Source organism: Lemur catta, chromosome 3 (genome assembly GCF_020740605.2).
Source record: "Lemur catta isolate mLemCat1 chromosome 3, mLemCat1.pri, whole genome shotgun sequence".
NCBI classification, from domain to species: Eukaryota; Metazoa; Chordata; class Mammalia; order Primates; family Lemuridae; genus Lemur; species Lemur catta.
This window is the reverse complement of record NC_059130.1, coordinates 95447003-95464994: the sequence shown is the minus strand read 5'-3', so window position 1 is coordinate 95464994 and position 17992 is coordinate 95447003. Positions and strand designations below refer to the sequence as shown.

Here is a 17992-nt window from a genome sequence, read left to right as displayed (position 1 = left end):
GCAAGAAGAAATATCAAGGGTTACAGTCAGGGTTAAGTCAGGAAAACAGAAACCTCTCTAGGCATTCTGAATAAAGAGATTTATTTAATATAGGGAACTAAAGGCTTACAGAGTCTTTGAAACAGCTGGATGATAAAGATCAGGGAGCAAAGAGCAGCAAGCTGCTTTCACAGGAAATCTACTTTCAAGAAAACAACAGTGGATGATTCTCAGGACGTTTAATGGTTGCTCCTTATGTAGCTTCCAAATCTGGTGCAGTTGGCCCTTATCGACAGAATTTTGTCCAGAATCATGCACAGAGAAGGACACTGGGAACTAGCGTTCTGAGGTTCCCCTTCAAGCAGAGATAAAGGATGAAGGGTGATGATGCCTAGTTGATAAAAAGAATCCAGCCCCAAAGGAAATGGGTGTAGCTATATTATTATCAGACCAAAATAGACACTAAGGTCAAAAGTATTACTAGAGATAAAGAGAATCACTTCATAATACAAAAAAAATTCCATTTACTGGGAAAATATAGTATTTAAATTTTTATATGCCTAATAACAAAACCTCAAAATATATAAGCAAAAATTTACAGGACTATAAGGAGAAATAGATAAATTTACAATGTTATTAGATGGATTTTATGTATCTCTTTTGGAAATAAATAAAAATTTAGCAAAGACATACAAGAATTGAAAATTTTACAAACAAACTTACCTTAATGGGCACATACAGGACACTGCTCTCAACAACTCCACTCTTTTCTAGCACACACAGAACATTTATAAATATTGACCTTATCTTGGGCCATAAAGCAAATCTTAACCAATTTCTAAAAATCAAAATTATACCCAGCATATTCTATGACCTCAATAAAATTAAGCTAGAAATCAACAACAGAGAAATAAAGTCACCTTATTTTAGAAATTAAGAATCATACTTCCCAATGACTCACGAGTCATAAAAAATTAAGAAATATTTAGAACAAAAATAAAATTCCACATCTCAAAATATATGGGATCAGCTAATGCAACATAAAGAGGAAAATTTATAGCCTTCAATATACATGTTAGAAAAGAAGAAAAACTTAAAATTAAATTACTAGACATGAAACAACCAGAAAATTATGGCCTACAACCAAGAAGAAAATCAGTCAATAGAAACAATAAAACAATTTAAACAATAACTTTATAAACATATTCAATGCAGAAAGATTAATGAATAGGCATTCAGAGATGGGGAGAACAGAGAATAGATGGGGAGGTGAAGAGAAAAGGGCCAATGAATTTGGTAAAAAAAAAAAAACAAAACAGAGTTTAATGAAATGGACTTTTAATGATATTTTTATAATAGAGAAGTTCTAATATTTTCCATTATATTATCTGCTGAAGAGTTGTTGATCCTCCTCCTTACCCCTCCAATCTTCATTAAGAGTCTATTTGAAAGAGCTGATTCATATTTGGGGTTAGGGGGTGAGAATCAAGAAGAAGGGCCTGTGTCCCTAAAAAGAAGAAATAACTACACAATGCAGACTGGAGAGTAAGAATTCAACTGAAGATGAAAACTGGATGAGAGATGGCTCAAAGACAAGTCAGCCCCTGGGATTTCATAGGTATCTTGGAGAAGCATAACAATGTCCAAAGGTATGGAATGGGAGTTCCAGCTGATTTTACCTAGAGGGGCAGGGTGACCCATTTGACATACATTTATCATATGTGTCTGAATGAGTTAACTTACAACGAGGAACATAAAACTCTCTGACAGGTCCTTGACCTGCATATCCTCTCCCTGGGTGCAGATCTACTCAGGAAGCAAAGTGCAACTTGGCAAGTCTGGAGAGGAACTAAGCGAGAAAAAAAGGACATTCTCAATTACCTGAGTCATCAAGATGGGACAAGCTGATACAGCTGTGGCCACATCTGGGCCATTTACAATAATGAATGAGGCTCTGGGGAGATCAAGGCCACAGAGCAATTATGAGAGAGAGCTGGAGTTTGAACTCAGGCATGTCTGAGTCCAAGGCCTTCCCTCTGCCCTCTGCATCACAGGGGCCCTTTCAGAGTGCCTCTCCCCTAGGCAGCACAGATGGCTCACATCTGCTCCAAATTATTGTCTGAGATAAGAACGACACCAACCTGGAATGTTGTCTCAGCCGGTCCACACTGAAACTCCTTGAAAGGCAGGCCCAGGGGCGTTTTCTGGCATGTGAAGACCTTATGCATGATTAATGTCTGCATTTTGCTGTTTGTTTTCTATATGTCTCATGTCCCTTTTGTTCCTCTATTCTTCCTTTACTGCCGCCTTTTGCTTTAAGTGGATATTTTCTAGTATACCATTTTAATCCCTTTGATGATTTTTAACTATTTTTTATTTTCTTAATGATTGCTCTAGGAATTAAAATGGCTATTTTTATCACATTCTACCTCAGATTAATGTAACTTAATTCCATTATAGTATTAAGAATAGAGAAACTTGGCTCCAATGTAGCTCTATTCCCTACCCCCTCCTTTGGCAAAGAGCTGTGAAACATACATTGCCATTGGGAGACTTCTGTGAACTACCACAAACTATTTGTAGTTTAATTACAATTACCATATTAGTGATCTGACTACACATTACTCAGTCATACAAAGTAATGATACAGCAAGGACAAAGGTCATGATAAAGAACAGTTTTACTGATTTCTGTGCCTAAAGCTCTATATTCCTTCACATACGCTGTGTACGAACAAAATTGCAGCTATGTGTGCAGTCCCAGGGGAAGAGGGTAGAAATTTCAGCAACCCAGAGAACCTCAAAGCAATTGTGCAAGGCTGCTGTGGTAGACACTCAACATCCCCTGATGCAGAGCTCAAGGGTCACTAAGTAATGGGATGATCTTCAGCTGAGATGAGACGTAATAACTCTTGAATGGCGTTTTGCTCATGGACATCACGCAGTTGTTCTTCGGCTAGATTGAGGGCTCTCCTGGCATATTCCTGTGCCTGAAACAGATTTGTGGTGACAAAAGGAAGTTGTCACAGGAAAGCATAACATTGGGAAGCCCCATCTGTGCTCAGCTCCAGAAGCACAGGAGAGAACTCATCACCTTCTCACACCAGCCACTGAGCTCTTGTTGATAAACCTGTGAACACACGCTGGGCCCCTACAGCTGGCCACCCATGTGCTGGATGAAGCAAGGGCACCAGAAAAACCCACCTGATCTGACAAACGAAGTACAAACTAAGTACACTGTCTTAGCAAAGTGAGATCTTCGTAGGATCTTAATCAGGGCCCTATGGGCCAACATTGGGAGGCATAGAGGAGACAGCTACCACAAGTAAATTACCATCCAGGGCAGCCCCGGGGGCCATGCAGCCCAAGTTTTGACTTGGACAGAGGCTCCCCTCACTCCCTGCCTTCCATCCTATAAATATTTATTGAAAGGCTGCTATGTTCCAGGTACTATGACTATAGCAGACATTCCTGTCCTCATGGAACTTACAGTACAGTAGGGGAGAGAGACAATAAGCAAGACAAATAAGTAAAGCACCATAGTTTCTCAAACAGTGATAAATGCTAAGGAAAGCAAGCAAGCAAGAAAGGGGGAGCTGAAGCAGGGGTGGCAGTAGGTTTCACAGTTTTAGACAGGGAGACCAGGGAAACCTTCACGGAGGAAAGTAAAGACCTGAAGGAAGTGAGGGGCCAATCTTGAGGTTTAGATGTGTCCCTTTTGTCTGAGGGGGCCTCTTCACACACCTTGGGGTAATGACTTCCTTGAGTACACAGTGGAATATTGGACCCTGTGCTGCAGAAAAGAGGTTTTGTCCAATGTAAATTTGAAAATTCCATGGAAATATTTCCCTATTTCCTAGCCATTCCTACCCCTATTCCAGACAGAGTTAGTGCCCCTCCTCTTGCTCCCACAGGGCTCTGGACTTTGCTCTCATATTCTATTATAACCCTCTGGCTGTGAGCTCCTTCATGCCTTGGTATACAGTAGGTGCTTAGTAAAATTTTGCTGAAGAAAGGGAGGGAAGATGGGAGGGAGGAAGGAAGGTAGGGGGAAGAGAATCTTAAATTTTCCCATGTTACCCATACAGAAAGTCCTTCTCCAACCAGCCTCTTCTTTCTCTCCCCCATTTTATTTTTCTTCATAGCATTTTTCATTTTCTGAAATTATATTACACATTTATATGTTTACTTCCCCTCCTCCAAAAACACAAGTTCCATGGATATAGTGAACATGTCTGGGTTAGTCACCACGGTAGCCCCAGTCCCTAGAATAGTGCCTTGCAAGTGATAGATACTCAATAAATATCTGAATGAGTGAATCAGTCAATCAGTAAATCAATAAACCTGAGATATGCCACTTATTACCTGTAAGACATTCAGCAAATAATGGACCTTCTCAGTGCCTCAGTTTCCTCATCTGTACAGTGGCGATAATAAAATCCCTACCTCATAAGGCTGGTGTGAGCACTAAATATGATAACTATGGAGAGGGCTTAGACCAATGACTGGCATGTAATAGGTACTCAAAACAGCAACCTTTTAAATCATCTCATGGCAATTCATTTCTGCCTGAATCCCCGCAGCAACAAGGAACTCAGGAACTGAGGATAGTTAGTGCTGCTGCCTCATTCCTCCAAGGTTTCCTAGCACTGCTCCAGACTCAGTTTACCTATGCAATCCTAGGAAGGCCCCCTTGAGGGAAGAAAACAATCCAGTTTCATTATGCAGGCTAGACTCAACAAATGAGAAATGTTATGAGCGTCTGAACTTTTTTAACACATTCACTGCCATGTGACTCATATTTAACTCATGCTAGTTTTGAGCCCGGGGCCTCGTGAAGCATATGTAACTCACACGTCTCTTTACCTGGGGAGCGGTGTGAACTATTTTTCACGTTGCATACAACTCACACGCAGAAAACAATAAAAAAATAACACATTTTTCATTAAATTAGAAAGGATAGTTTTGTTTTTGAAGTTTTTATTCTATTTTCGTAATAAAACACCATGGCCCCAAGGAAAAAAATTTTTTTCTAGTGTGGCAGTCAATGTGTTAAAGTGAGGGCAAAAGCTCATGGAATTGGGCAAAACACAGCGGAATTCAACTAGATAAACTTCTACTTTCATCTTAGACATGGTGCTCTTGTAGGGAAACTTGCCTTTGAATAATTCATCATCAGGTAGCAAAGCATGACCAGGGTTTTCAGAACAAAGATAGTTTTTTGGGGGGCTTTGTCAAATGTAGATTCTCGAATGCTCAATACTGAGGTCAGGGTCCGAACGGCTTCTGCTTCCTGGGCTTCATCTGCATTGGAAGGGGAAGAAAGAAAAAATAGGCCCTTGGCAGCCACGTCTGCCACCATGACAAGCACTCAGCTTTTAGGGGCCTGATCTGCTGACGCCTCCTCACAGGGGCACTGGCGGAAACAAGACAAATCTCGGCAAGTTCTCAAAGGGAGGACTGCTGCCACAAGCAGAGCAGGACGTGGGACAGTTTCAGGCCGTTCTCCAGCTTTGCTTAGCATGTCATGATCAGAGTAGCCTAAAACCATGCTCAAGACCACGGGCCCCAAAGTTGCTAAGGTTTCTCTCTTTCAGATTCCTGCACTCTGTACCTCTTGGGCTCCCAAATGGGGGGAATTTGTCACAGCTGGATTCCTTGGGTCCATGCACTTCCACTCTACGGCTGAGAGGAAGGAGCTGGGGGAACAGAGCTTCTTGCAGCTACAGCAGCTTAATCCTTCTTCCCCACTCCAAAGACCGGCAAGCAGTAGCCTTTCTGCTTCCTCGTGTGAGTCTGTTTACTATTTTCCCCAGCAGTTTTTGGTCCTCCTTTTAGACACCATTTATTGAGCAGTTATTGTGGGCCAGTACTTATACTTAAAAGCACTTGTACTTTAATGCACTAAGCTTAGAAGAAAAAGACAAAAAGGACGTATGCCATAACGTGAAGGTTGGCTATCTTTGGATATTGATTTCCAAGTTTTCTGTTGTAACATGAAACACTTTCATAATGAGGGAAAAGCTAATAAAGTTATTACTCTTTTAAACCTTAGCTCAAAACCACTTCTCTGAAAAATCTTCCATCTTCAACACCACCCAACTGTCCTCACCTCTTCATTCTGGGACTCATCTTGTAATATAACTTGTGCTCACAGAAATGTTCTTTTGTTGTTGCATATGGGTTCTATATCGGCACCTGCACTGTATGTCTCCTTTGAGCGGACACTAGCTGCCCTGTCTCTTTTTATTATCTCAGAGGGCACGATGCTGTGCGGTCCCAGTCAACACTCAGTCCTTGCTGAGCCTGGGAGGAGAGATTAATCAAACTTGGCCCTGCCACTGAGAAGCTCACTGCTAGTAAAGAGGAGGATAAAGTGCCAGAACAAATCAGCGATGCAATGTCTGCATAGAGTCTACCTTGAATTTTGTGCCCTGGAGGGATAACATAAGAAATGGATGCTCTGCAGAAATCACAGGGGGCTCTGATGGGGTCTTCTTTTCCTCCACATCTGTCCCTTATTAATCCCCCAAAAGGCTGTGTGTGATTACAGGGATCTGAATTCTTCCCAGCACTGGTAAAATCTCTTTGATCCCCATGTCCCAGTTTTCTCCATCAGCAAAATGGGGAAGATGGCACTGATGTGCTCCAGGACAGGGACAGCTGCTTTCCCTCTTAGGGACAAGGCCTGTGTATTAGGTGGAATGAAGTCACTACTCTGTCTCCTATCGAAAACTGACACTTACCCAAGCCAGTGTCATTCTCAAATCGTTTGCCCAGTAAATCCATTTGTTGGACGCGAGCCTGTAAGAGGACTTGATAGTGATCGTTCAAATATTTATGCCAGATCTCAGTGACCTGTCGGGAAAGGAGATGGCAATCAGACAAGCAGATCAGCTCTGGCCACTGGACCAGCAAGGCGCGGAGAGCAGAGCATCTGGCCAGGTTTCCTGAAGGCTGCAGGCTCCCTCTCTTACTGTGCCTGGGGGCAGAGGGAGCCCTAGGGGCCCCGACAGGCCTGGCCAAAGTGAGTGTGACAGGTGAGGAGCTGCAAAGGGCATGTGGCAGGCCCATTTGGGGGCAGCCCTGATGGGGTCTAACGACAATGGCTAGCACTTGTGGAGAGCATGTAACACTAAACCTTTATACCCTCACAACGTCCCTGTTGAGGTAATATTCTTATTATTCCCATTTTACATGGCAATAAGCTGAGGCTTAGAGAAGTTAAGATCACACTTGACTTCTGGTAAAAGCTGTTAAGTGGCATAGCCAGGATTTAAACCCAGGTCTGTCTGACTCCATAGCTCATTGCTTTTCAGCTACAGCAAAATGCTTCTTCCTAAGAAGTGGGTCTAAAACATGAATCAACAGTCACAGCGTGACAGCCTATATCACACACAGAAATGGTTGCTTGCTAAGTGAGGTGTTACTATGTGAACATAACCAACAGTTCAAAATCATTTACATGTAAAGATGAAAATTTTAGTGTTCTTGTGTTCTTTGATCCCTCCGCAGGACCTCGCAGCAATAGATTTCCCTTGAAAAGCTCTTCTCTGTTGCACACCTCAATATGCCCACATTAGCTTGTTCCTATGGGTAGGACGGAGCACAGGGTAGTCTGTTTGGAGAGGTTTGGCTCTTACTGACCATCGTTCATTATTTGTTAATCACCCTATGGATGCTAAGGATTAGTCTCTTTGGCTAGTAGAGAAACAGGAAGAAGGGAAATGGAGTATATCATGTATCAGGCTGTGCAACCTTGGGCAAGTGACTTCCTCTCTCTGTGCCTCCCTTTATGGTGTGTTTCTCATGGATGGTCTGACACCAGTTGTAAGATACCAAGCCTCAGTGCCAAGGCTCAGTTCCTACACGCCCCAGCTCACCTTGGTGTACAATGTGTCTGCCACATCCAGATTTTTAAGGTCATAGAATATATTAGCCAGGTGGAAGTAGCCTCCTGAAGTCCTGATGTCCTCTGTTCCAAATGCACAACTGGCAAAATAAATCTATAGCAGGAGGCAGAAAAAGAGTGCTTGAGTTCCCTTTGCAAATCATGTATCTGATAAAGGACTTGTACCCAGAATACACATAAAAAACCTTTTAGAAAAGCCCAATTTAAAATGCCTATTCAGACGTTTCTCAAAAAAAAATATGCAAATGGCTAATAAGCACGTGAAAAGATGCTTGACATTGTTAGTCCTTAGGGAAATGCAAAATGAAACCACAATGAGATATTACTTCATACCCACTAGGATGGCTAGAGTCAAAAAGATAGAAAATAACAAGTGTTTGCAATGACGTGGAGAAAATAAAATTCTCATACTTTCCTGATGGGAATGAAAAATGGTGCAGCCTCTGCACAAACAGTTTGGCAGTTCCTCAAAAAGGTAAACATAAGAGTTACTATATGATCCAGCAATTCCTCTTCCAGGAATGAAAACGTGTCCACACAAAGACTTGTAAACAAACGTTCATAGCAATATTATTCAAAATAGACAAAAAGTGGAAACAACTGAAATGTCCATTAACTGAGGAATGGATAGACAAATTGTAGCATATCCAGATGATGGACTACTATACTACTCAGCAATAAAAAGAATGAACTATTGACACATCCGACAACATGAATGAATCTCAAAATAACTATGCCAGGTGAAAGAGGTCAGATGCAAAAGACCATATATTATTCTGTTTATATAAAATGTCCAGAGAAGGCAGATCTCTAGGGACAGAAAGTGGTTGCCTGGGACTGCAGTGGAATGGGAAAGATTGCAAATGAATATGAAGGATCTCTTTGGGGTAATGGAAACGTTCTAAAATGTGATTGTGCAGATGGTTACACAGCTCTGTAAGTTTACTAAAAATAATTGACTTGTACACTTAAATTGGGTCAATTTTATGGTATGTATCAATAAATTAGTGTTTCAAAAAAGCTAGACTAAGGAATCTGAGTTTGAGCTAATTCTTAACTGTGTGGCTCAGCTCAAGACACATGTGCCTCTGTTTAATTTGTTGGAGGATATAGAGAAGGACCACGAATGAGGAATTGCATTAGTCAGAGTCCCAGGTGGAAATAGATGGCACCCTCCAAAAGATTACCCAAACATAGTTTAAGGGAAGTATTATTTGACATGTGGAAGGGTTAAGGAACCAACAAGGGCTAGTGAAACACTAGAGACTACCAACAGCAAAAAAACTATCACCATCCCTACACCTGAAAAAGCAAGGGGAGAAAACAGTGTCACCAGGGCCCAGCAAGAGTCAGTGCTGCAGAGGAAGGCCACCTGACAGGAACGGGCACTCCAGTGAGGAAAGCTGCCTCTGCCAGATCGGGGGTGGGGCAGAAAGGCAGCAGAGAGAATAAACGCCCCAACCTCTCTCTCCTCCCCTCCTCCACTTCCCTGCTGTCCCTCCCACTCTCCTAACCCAACCAAGGCCAGACAGCAATGGAGTCCAGCTTGTACAGCCCATAGGGGTCAGACTCCCAGGGCATAGAGCAGGGCTGAGAATGGATTTGGGGCAGGCGGATATAGGGAATAACCAACATAAGGATGAATTTATGGGCACTGTGCAGTGGCTGGTAACCCGTGGGAGGGTGGCCCAGTGGAGAGGCTGCAGGGAGAACCAACCTGCATGGAGATTGCAGTCTGACCCTACCCTAACCCAGATTTCAGGCTCAAAAATTCTCCTCTCTGGTAGGTAACTTTTTCCAATACTGAAATCCTGATAGAAATCTCATAAATTTGGGGAGAATAGCTCAACTATCATCTTTATCATTCTATCTAGCATTTGTGTAGAGTTTTATAGTTCGTAAGTGCTTTTTTATATATCTAGCTCATTTAAATTTAATAACTACCTCTGAAGTAGAGACATTAACGTTAATTTTAAAAATAATAGCCAAAATACTATACATACATTGTCCTATTATTAATCTTTGCAATGACCCAATGAGGCAGAGACTATTTTATGATTTCTGTCTTACATGATGAAAGAGGTTAAATAATTTGTCCAAGACTATGTGGCTAGTGAAACAACAGAGCTGGGACTAGAAGCAGAGCCCTTCTCTTAAACCAGCATGCTGTTCTGCCTCCCTTTACTATCTTCAGAGCAACTGAGGCTTGAGGAAGATATGACCTGGCCAAGGTTGCATAGCCAGGAAGCAGAAATGATTGAATTCAGGTAGTTAGAATTGTGTTTTTGCTAATATCCCATCAAACGGTCAGTTGTAAACAGAAAGTCTTAGAGAAATGCTCAGGTAAAAAAAAAAAAAAAAAAAAAAAAGAGGCCGGGTGTGGTGGCTCACGCCTGTAATCCCAGCACTCTGGGAGGCCGAGGCCGGTGGTTCGCTCGAGGTCAGGAGTTCAAGACCAGCCTGAGCAAGAGTGAGACCCCGTCTCTACTAAAAATAGAAAGAAATGATCTGGCCAACTAAAAATATATACAGAAAAAATTAGCCAGGCATGGTGGCACACACTTGTAGTCCCAGCTACTCGGAAGCCTGAGGCAGTAGGATCGCTTAAGCCCAGGAGTTTGAGGTTGCTGTGAGCTAGGCTGACGCCATGGCACTCACTCTAGCCCGGGCAACAAAGTGAGACTCTGTCTCAAAAAAAAAAAAAAAAAAAAAGCTGTTTTCAAAAATACCCAAGTGTTATAATTTAGCTTGTTTACATCATTGGCCAGATGATAACGGGCTTCCTCATAGTTTTTCTTAGCCATACAGAGAAGTCCCAGGTTCCGATGCAGTAAAGAGTGGGTGGCATTACAACAGTCAGTTGATTTGAGGACAGTCCACTGGGCTTGGAATAGATATTCTTCAGCCTGAACGATCCGGCCCAGACCTGCCCAAAAGCAGTAGAGAAGGTTAGAATTCATATCCTGTCCAAGAACACATGATGAAATGTGAGTCATCACCCATTCACTCATTTAGTCATTGACTCAAGTATTTATTGACACACAAAAACTTGTACACGAATGTTCATAGCAGCCTATTCACAGGAGCCAAAAAATAGAAACAACTGAAATGTCCATAAACTGAGGAGTGGATAAACAAAATGTGGTATATCTAGATCCATGAGCAGAATATTATTCAGTCATAAAAAGGAATGAAGTATTGAGACATACTACATCATGGATGAACCCTGAAAACATGATATTAAACAAAAGAAGTCAGACACCAAAGGCCATGTATTGTATGATTTCATTTATATGAAATGTCTAGAATAGGCAAATCCATAGAAACAGAAAGTAGATTAGTGGTGGCCGGGGGCCCGTGGCATGGCAGGGGTGGCTAACTGGGAGTAAATGCTAACGGTTATAGGTTTTCTTTGAGGGGTGATGAAATGTTGTGGAATTAGATAGTAGCAATGGTTGCACAACCTTGTGAACATGCTAAAACCATTACACTGTCCTTTAAAGGGGTGAATTTTATGGTATGTAAATTATATCTCATTTAAAAATATAGGCTGGGCACAGTGGCTCATGCCTGTAATCCTAGCACTTTGGGAGGCCCAGGCAGGAGGATCGCTTGAGACCAGGAGTCTGAGACCAGCTTGGGCAATAGTGAGAGACCCCATCTCTACAAAAAATAGAAAAATTAGCTGGGCATGGTGGCACATGCCTGTAATCCCAGCTACTTGGGAGGCTGAAGAAGGAAGACCACTTGAGCCCAGGAATTTGAGGTGGCAGTGAGCTATGATGACACCACTGCACACTAGCCAGGGCAACAGAGCAAGACCCTATCTCAAAAAAAGTATATATATATATATATATATATATATTATATATAAAGAGAGAGAGAAAGAGATGCATATTTAATACCTTTTAAATGTCAAGAATATCTGAATATTAGTAATAAAGGTGACTTCTTTTCTCTCTTCATCCACATCACTTAGTAACCAGGTATTGTCCATTCTACCTTCTAAGAACCAGACTTGATTCTGGTTCTCATCAGTGCTTGATTCACAAGATGATCAAAGTGCAACATGAAAACAAGTACATTTATAATATAGTTTAAGTGCAATGACAGAAACATAAGGTTTGGAAGTGACAGAGAATAGGAAATGTTTAATTCTATATGGATGGGGTGGAGAGGGACAATGAAGTGGTCAGCAGAGCCTGAGCTGTGTTTTGAAGATGAATAGGAGTTTTCCAGATAGATAAGTGCATCCCAGATAAGTGGTAAGAGCATATGCAATATCATGGAGATATGAAATAGTGTGCTATGTTTGGAGGACTATGCACAGTCATCCCTCAGTATCCACGGGGGACTGATTCCAGGACCCCTCAAGGATACCAAAATCTGAGATGCTCAAGTCCCTGGTATAAAATGGCATAGTATTTGCATGTAACTGATGCACATCTTCCCATATACTTTAAATCATCTCTCGATTGCTTGTAATACCTAATACAATGATACAATGCAAATGCTATGTAAATAGTTGTTATACTGTATTATTTTTTGTTTGTATTATTTTTTACTGTTGTGTTATTTTTTGTTTTTGTTTTTATTATCTTTGACCTGTGGTTGGTTTTATCCACAAATGCTGAACCTGCAGATGGAAGGCTACTGCACTGATCTATGATGCCGGAGCACAAAGTGTGAAGGACAGAGTGGCAGAAAATGAGGCAAAAGAGGGGGGCAGGGGGAAGGTCATGGAGGGCTTAGTAAGTCACGCCAAGGAACTTGATGCATTTGGATAAAAATTAGAGGATTTTTAGAAGGGAAGAGAGAATTGGATTTAGATTTAGAAAGATCCTCTGGAGCCAAGGTGGAGGAGGTACCAGAGGGGAGGAAGAGAGGCAGAAGACCCACTAGAAGACTTTTTTTTTTTTTTTTTTGAGACAGAGTCTCACTTTGTTGCCCGGGCTAGAGTGAGTGCTGTGGTGTCAGCCTAGCTCACAGCAACCTCAAACTCCTGGGCTTAAGGGATCCTACTGCCTCAGCCTCCTGAGTAGCTGGGACTACAGACATATGCCACCATGCCCAGCTAATTTTTTCTATATATATTTTTAGTTGGTCAGATAATTTTTTTTTATTTCTGTTTTTAGTAGAGACAGGGTCTCGCTCAGGCTGGTCTCGAACTCCTGACCTCGAGCGATCCACCCGCCTCGGCCTCCCAGAGGGCTAGGATTACAGGCGTGAGCCACCATGCCCAGCCAAGACTTTTGAAATGGTTCAGGCAAGCACTGATAAGAGCCAGCACCAAGGCAGTGAATGGAGAAGGTGAGAGAGGCGTGTAGGAGGCAGGATGGATAACACCTGAACAACAACTAAGTGACGCAGCAGGCAAGAGAAAGGAAAGTCACCTTTATTTCTAATACTCAGATACTCTTGACACTTAAAACTTTGTCTATAAAGATGGGTAACAGCTGCCTGCGACCTGCTTGCCTCCCAGGGAGGTTGTCGGAACTGACTAGAAAACCACCGTGCAGCATGTAGCAGAGCAGGAGGCATGCTCTGGAGTGAAGCATTCGTGTGACGGATGCTGCAGCAAAAATAGCACCAATGAAGGGTCAGGAGATGAGGACTAACCCCTCATAAATCAATCTTTTGCTCTTCTTTGTCCTTCCTCTCAGGCCTAGTGCATATGTAAGCATTCTTTTATTCTAGTTGTAATCCTACATCACTGAATTAAAGGAGGACAGATGGAGAGGAAGCAGTCTACAAGAAGCAAGTAACTTGGCTTGCCTGAAGGTCAAAGTCCAAACAAAATGGGGAAATACTAAACTAGAAGGAAGAAGCTTCTCTCAAATCCTGGCTCATGTGAACGTGGCAAGTCCTATCTTTCATCTAGGCTTTGTCTCTGAGTAGGAGGTTTAGACTGAAGTCCTCTCAAATTTGAAGAAGCAAATGACTTTTGGCTAAGATTGTTTAGATGGGGGAAAATGGTGGAGGGCATTGACAAATATTAGAAATTTAAATTTTTCACCGTCTCTTTCTCACTCGAGGAGGCAATGCCATGGAAGGAAGGCCCCAGGGCCTAGCAGAACCAGCATCTAAATAAGCATCAGTCTCCAAAGGAAAGATCTTCTTAGGAGGATAAACTAGGAAGCTGCAAATTCAGAGCAGGATGGGGTAAGGTGAACAGAATGGGCAGCTACTAGCCCGTTAGTTCTCAATCAGAACTAAGATTGTGCCCAGCCAGTGGGTAAGTTGAGGCCCGCCGCTTATACGCAGAGCCTGCCTGCAGGGGCCTGCGGATGAAGTGGAGGTAGCGGAGGCGTGAAGTTGCCGAAGGAAGGGAGGCTATTCCCTAGGGTGGCTTTGATGGTATATGGAATCGAGAAAAGACAGCCACTTAAGGATCAGTGGCACTTGTCTAAAGGGTGAGGTGACAGGCTTACACTGGGCTAGTGGCAGATCTGAGACATTACGGGGGAAGATTTTTGTGGCAGTTGGTGAAGAAAGTAAAGGAACACAGAATAACAGCAGTCACAGCTGAGTCAAGGGCTGTGGCTGTGAGGTGCCCAAAGGAAGAGGAAATCAGCATTTACTGAGGGCCTGCTGTTGGCCGTGTCCTGCGCTAGTCTATTTGCATCGGTAATTTAAAAGTCTCCTGGCAACCCTGCGAAATAATTGTCAGATGGTGAATTCGCAGAGCAGGAAACTTCATCCATTCTTTCAACCGTATGTGTACCTAACTGGGTCTCCATCACCATGCTAGATGCGCAGTGCACACTGACACGTGATTCCTGACCTCAAGGAGCTTACAATCAAGCGAGGTAGGTATACAATAAATAGCGAAGCATGAAGGGCTGTGAAGGAAACGAGCAGAACACAGGGACCAAGAAAGAATGGGAAGAAACCTACTTTGGACGATTAGGGAAGGTGACATTTAAGCAGGCACCTGAAGGCTGAACAAAAGCCAGCCATGTGTGAGGGAGAAAAGAGCATTCCGGGCAGAAGGAACAGTATGTGCAAGAGCCCCGAGGTAAGGAAGAGCTTGGTGCACAGGATCACCTACCTGGTAAAGAAAGAGCTGGGAAACTTGAACCCAGGTTCTCTTGCTTCCAAAGCCCTGACAACGGGGGTGGGGGGGGGAGCTGAGTAGGGTGGCTCCCCTTTGAAGTGTTACTGAAAATGTCATTTCTAATTGATTAAAATTCTAAAGTTTTACTTAAAAAAAAAAAAAGACAGAAAGAAAAAAGAAAAGGCTGAGTATCTGATATTTTTCCACTCTAGTCTGCAGGAATCTCTAAGATAGGAAAGAAGCAAGTGCACAAGGGATGTGATTTATTTAGACTTTCAAGAAGGTTGGAAAGGTTTTAAATCAATGACTGGGGAGTTATAGTGAAATCTTCCATTTAGACAGCACTTTCCGGCTTTCAAAGCACTTTCATGTTCATGACTCACGAACTCATGCCGTCCTCAAAACCATCCTGTGAAGAGGCCAGATTCAACAAATGCTTACATAGCGCTCCTTAGGCGTCAGGGACTGTGAGATTATTTTTTGAGTACCTTCTCTGTGCTAAGTACTGTGGTGGGTGTGAAAACGTCTGTGATGAGTAAAAACAGGCGCACATCCCGTTCTCCCTGAGCTTACGGTCTAGTGGAGGAAAGAAACATTAATCAAATAATCTCATCAATGAATACGTAATTATTAATGGAGTAAGTGCTCAGAACAAAGGAAGTGGTTTCGAAGTGAGTGCATAAAAAAAGAGACCCTACCTGATTCGAGGGCTTGGAAAAGGCTTCTAGACCAGGGAGTAGTAACCCCTGAGCTGAGGCCTGAAGGATGACCAGGAGTTAATTAGGTGAAGGGGAGGGGAGGAGAAGTGGAGACAATGGCTAGGGAAAAGCCTTCCAGAACAAAGAAGCATCATCATGCTTCTGAGGAGTTGAGAGAAGGCTGGTGTAACCGGAAGGGAGAGAGAAAAGAATTCTAGAGAGACAAGCAGATAGAATTGAGGCAAGAGAATTTGCTGAGGGCTAGAACAAGCAAGGCCTCATAGGTTGCTTTAGGAATTTGGTGTTTATTTAGGAGGGTGATTTTTTTTTTCTTTTTGGAGACAGAGGAGATAAGGTCTTGCTCTGTTGCCTGGGCTAGCATGCAATGGCATCATCATAGCTCACTGCAACCTGAAATTCCTGGGCTCTAGTGATCCTCCTGCCTCAGCCTCCCAAGTATCTGAGACTACAGGTGCTCGCCACCACACCCGGCTAATTTTTCTATTTTTTGTAGAGACAGGGTCTCACTCTTGCTCAGGATGGTCTTAAATTCCTGGCCTCAAGCAATCCTCCTGCCTTGGCCCTGCAGAGTGCTAGGATTACAGGTGTGAGCCACCACGCCTGGCCTAGGAGAGTGATTTGGTCATATTTTTATGTGGAGACCAGTTTAGAGGGAAGCCAGAAAAGACGTGGGGAAACCAGTTAGCTGGCAGTGGTCCTGATGAAAGATGATGGGACTTAGACTAGGCTGACTTTCCAAAATCTCACAGCTAGTCAGTGTCAGAGATAATCCGAAGTAGGGTATTAGAGCTGAGCAGGATGAGCAGGGCATTCCTGCAGGTAAATGGCCTGGTATGAGGAGTCAGAGCCCAAACAAGTGAGGAGAGATCCCCACAGAAGAGGCAGCCCAGATGGGGAGTCAGAGCCCATGGAGGGAAGGGAGGCATCTGCAAGGGGGAAAGGATAGGGATGGAGATGGGGATTGGTTCATACAGGGTAACTGATTAAATATATAAATACGTGAATAAAAATGGAAAATAAATCAATGTCAGAGAAGGGGGCTACAAATATGGAATGGGTGAAGATTAGACTGAATCCTGTGGTGCTGTACTGGATTTGGATAAATCTTTATAAACTCATGCATGCATATAAACATGTATGCATATATACATAGATATATCTGTATATGTATGTGTCTATATGAATAAATATGGACCTAATGTGTGTATACATACACGCATTGTTATATTTACACTTATTCTCTAACTCTGTCCACTGAGAGGGCTCTATTAGTACATCTCTGAACTATGTGACTCTGACCCCAGGGAACAAAGGTAAACACCAAACTCAAGCTGGGTCAACAAGATTCTGTCTTCTAGAAATTTGTAACTGGAAATCAGATGCTAATTAGTTTCCATTACCTTGAGCCTAGAGGACACATACTTTTAAGAACTGCATCTGACATGTCTTCTGCAGGGAGCACAGGGCAGAAAAATCTGGTCTGCAGAACGGGAAAATGAAGCAGATACCCAGAGAGAAGCAGGGATAAGGGACAGGCCCAAGAGAGAAAAACTGAGAGCAGCAGCCACGGTTCTTTACAGTATTCTAATTCGAGTCCCTTATGAAGCCTCAGCCCCCTTAGGATACTCCAGCACCCTAATAAATGTTCTTCTTTTGTGTAGGCCAGCTTGAGTGGATTTCTGTCTGCTCTTCCAAACGAGGTATCTTGATGCCACTGTAAGGTTGCACTCTCTGGTCATTGGTATTACCCAACCTAGCAATTTTTAAAGATTCCGGGGGGGTGGGGTCTTAAGTCAGTTTCACTCACCAAGGCTAGCCTCAGCCAGCAGCAAGTATGCAGGCACAAGCTCTACTGAACTCAGGCCATGCACGTTTATGCGGAAGCGAAGGGAATGCAGAGCTGCCGGGACAGCATCTTCATGCTTTCCTTCAAAGAGATATTTCTGGGCTACAGTATAGCAGAATTCAATCAAATGCTTCTGTGGAAGAAAGAAGTCGACCATCTGAGACAGTCTAAAGGTAAAAGGCAAAGGTAGATATAGGTACATCTGGAGATAAGGCCAACACCTACATAGTGAGCCTACCTGTATTAAGATAGACAAGAGACTCCCAAAATAGGTGACATAAAAAGGCAGACTCTAGACTGTGAGTTCCTCAAGGTCCAGGAACATATGTTTTTTCATCTTAGTTCAGGGCTTGACATATCTGAATGCTTAATATAAAGTTATTAGATGAATAAATGAGCATTATTCCTAAAGTTTTAATAAAACTTTAGTTTAGCAAAACTATCATGTCTCAGGATGATCTAAAACTTTCTGCCTTTCTA

At 42.7% G+C, this 17992-nt stretch overlaps 1 protein-coding gene across 2 annotated transcripts in view; it reads right to left on the bottom strand.

Moving 5' to 3' along the window:
• Positions 1-2641: 2641 nt before the first annotated feature.
• The window catches only part of ZMYND12 (zinc finger MYND-type containing 12), a 28435-nt gene continuing 13084 nt past the window's right edge, over positions 2642-17992 (bottom strand). The window contains exons 3-8 of one of the 2 annotated variants that reach the window (XM_045545718.1): positions 17474-17645; positions 10647-10816; positions 7862-7984; positions 6725-6836; positions 5137-5282; positions 2642-2968 (exon numbers count right to left, since the gene is read on the bottom strand). In XM_045545718.1, the coding sequence (XP_045401674.1) occupies positions 2846-2968; positions 5137-5282; positions 6725-6836; positions 7862-7984; positions 10647-10816; positions 17474-17645 (846 nt within the window). In that variant the 3' untranslated portion in view covers positions 2642-2845. The remainder of the gene's footprint in view (positions 2969-5136; positions 5283-6724; positions 6837-7861; positions 7985-10646; positions 10817-17473; positions 17646-17992) is intronic. The other variant, XM_045545719.1, reaches the window with a different exon arrangement.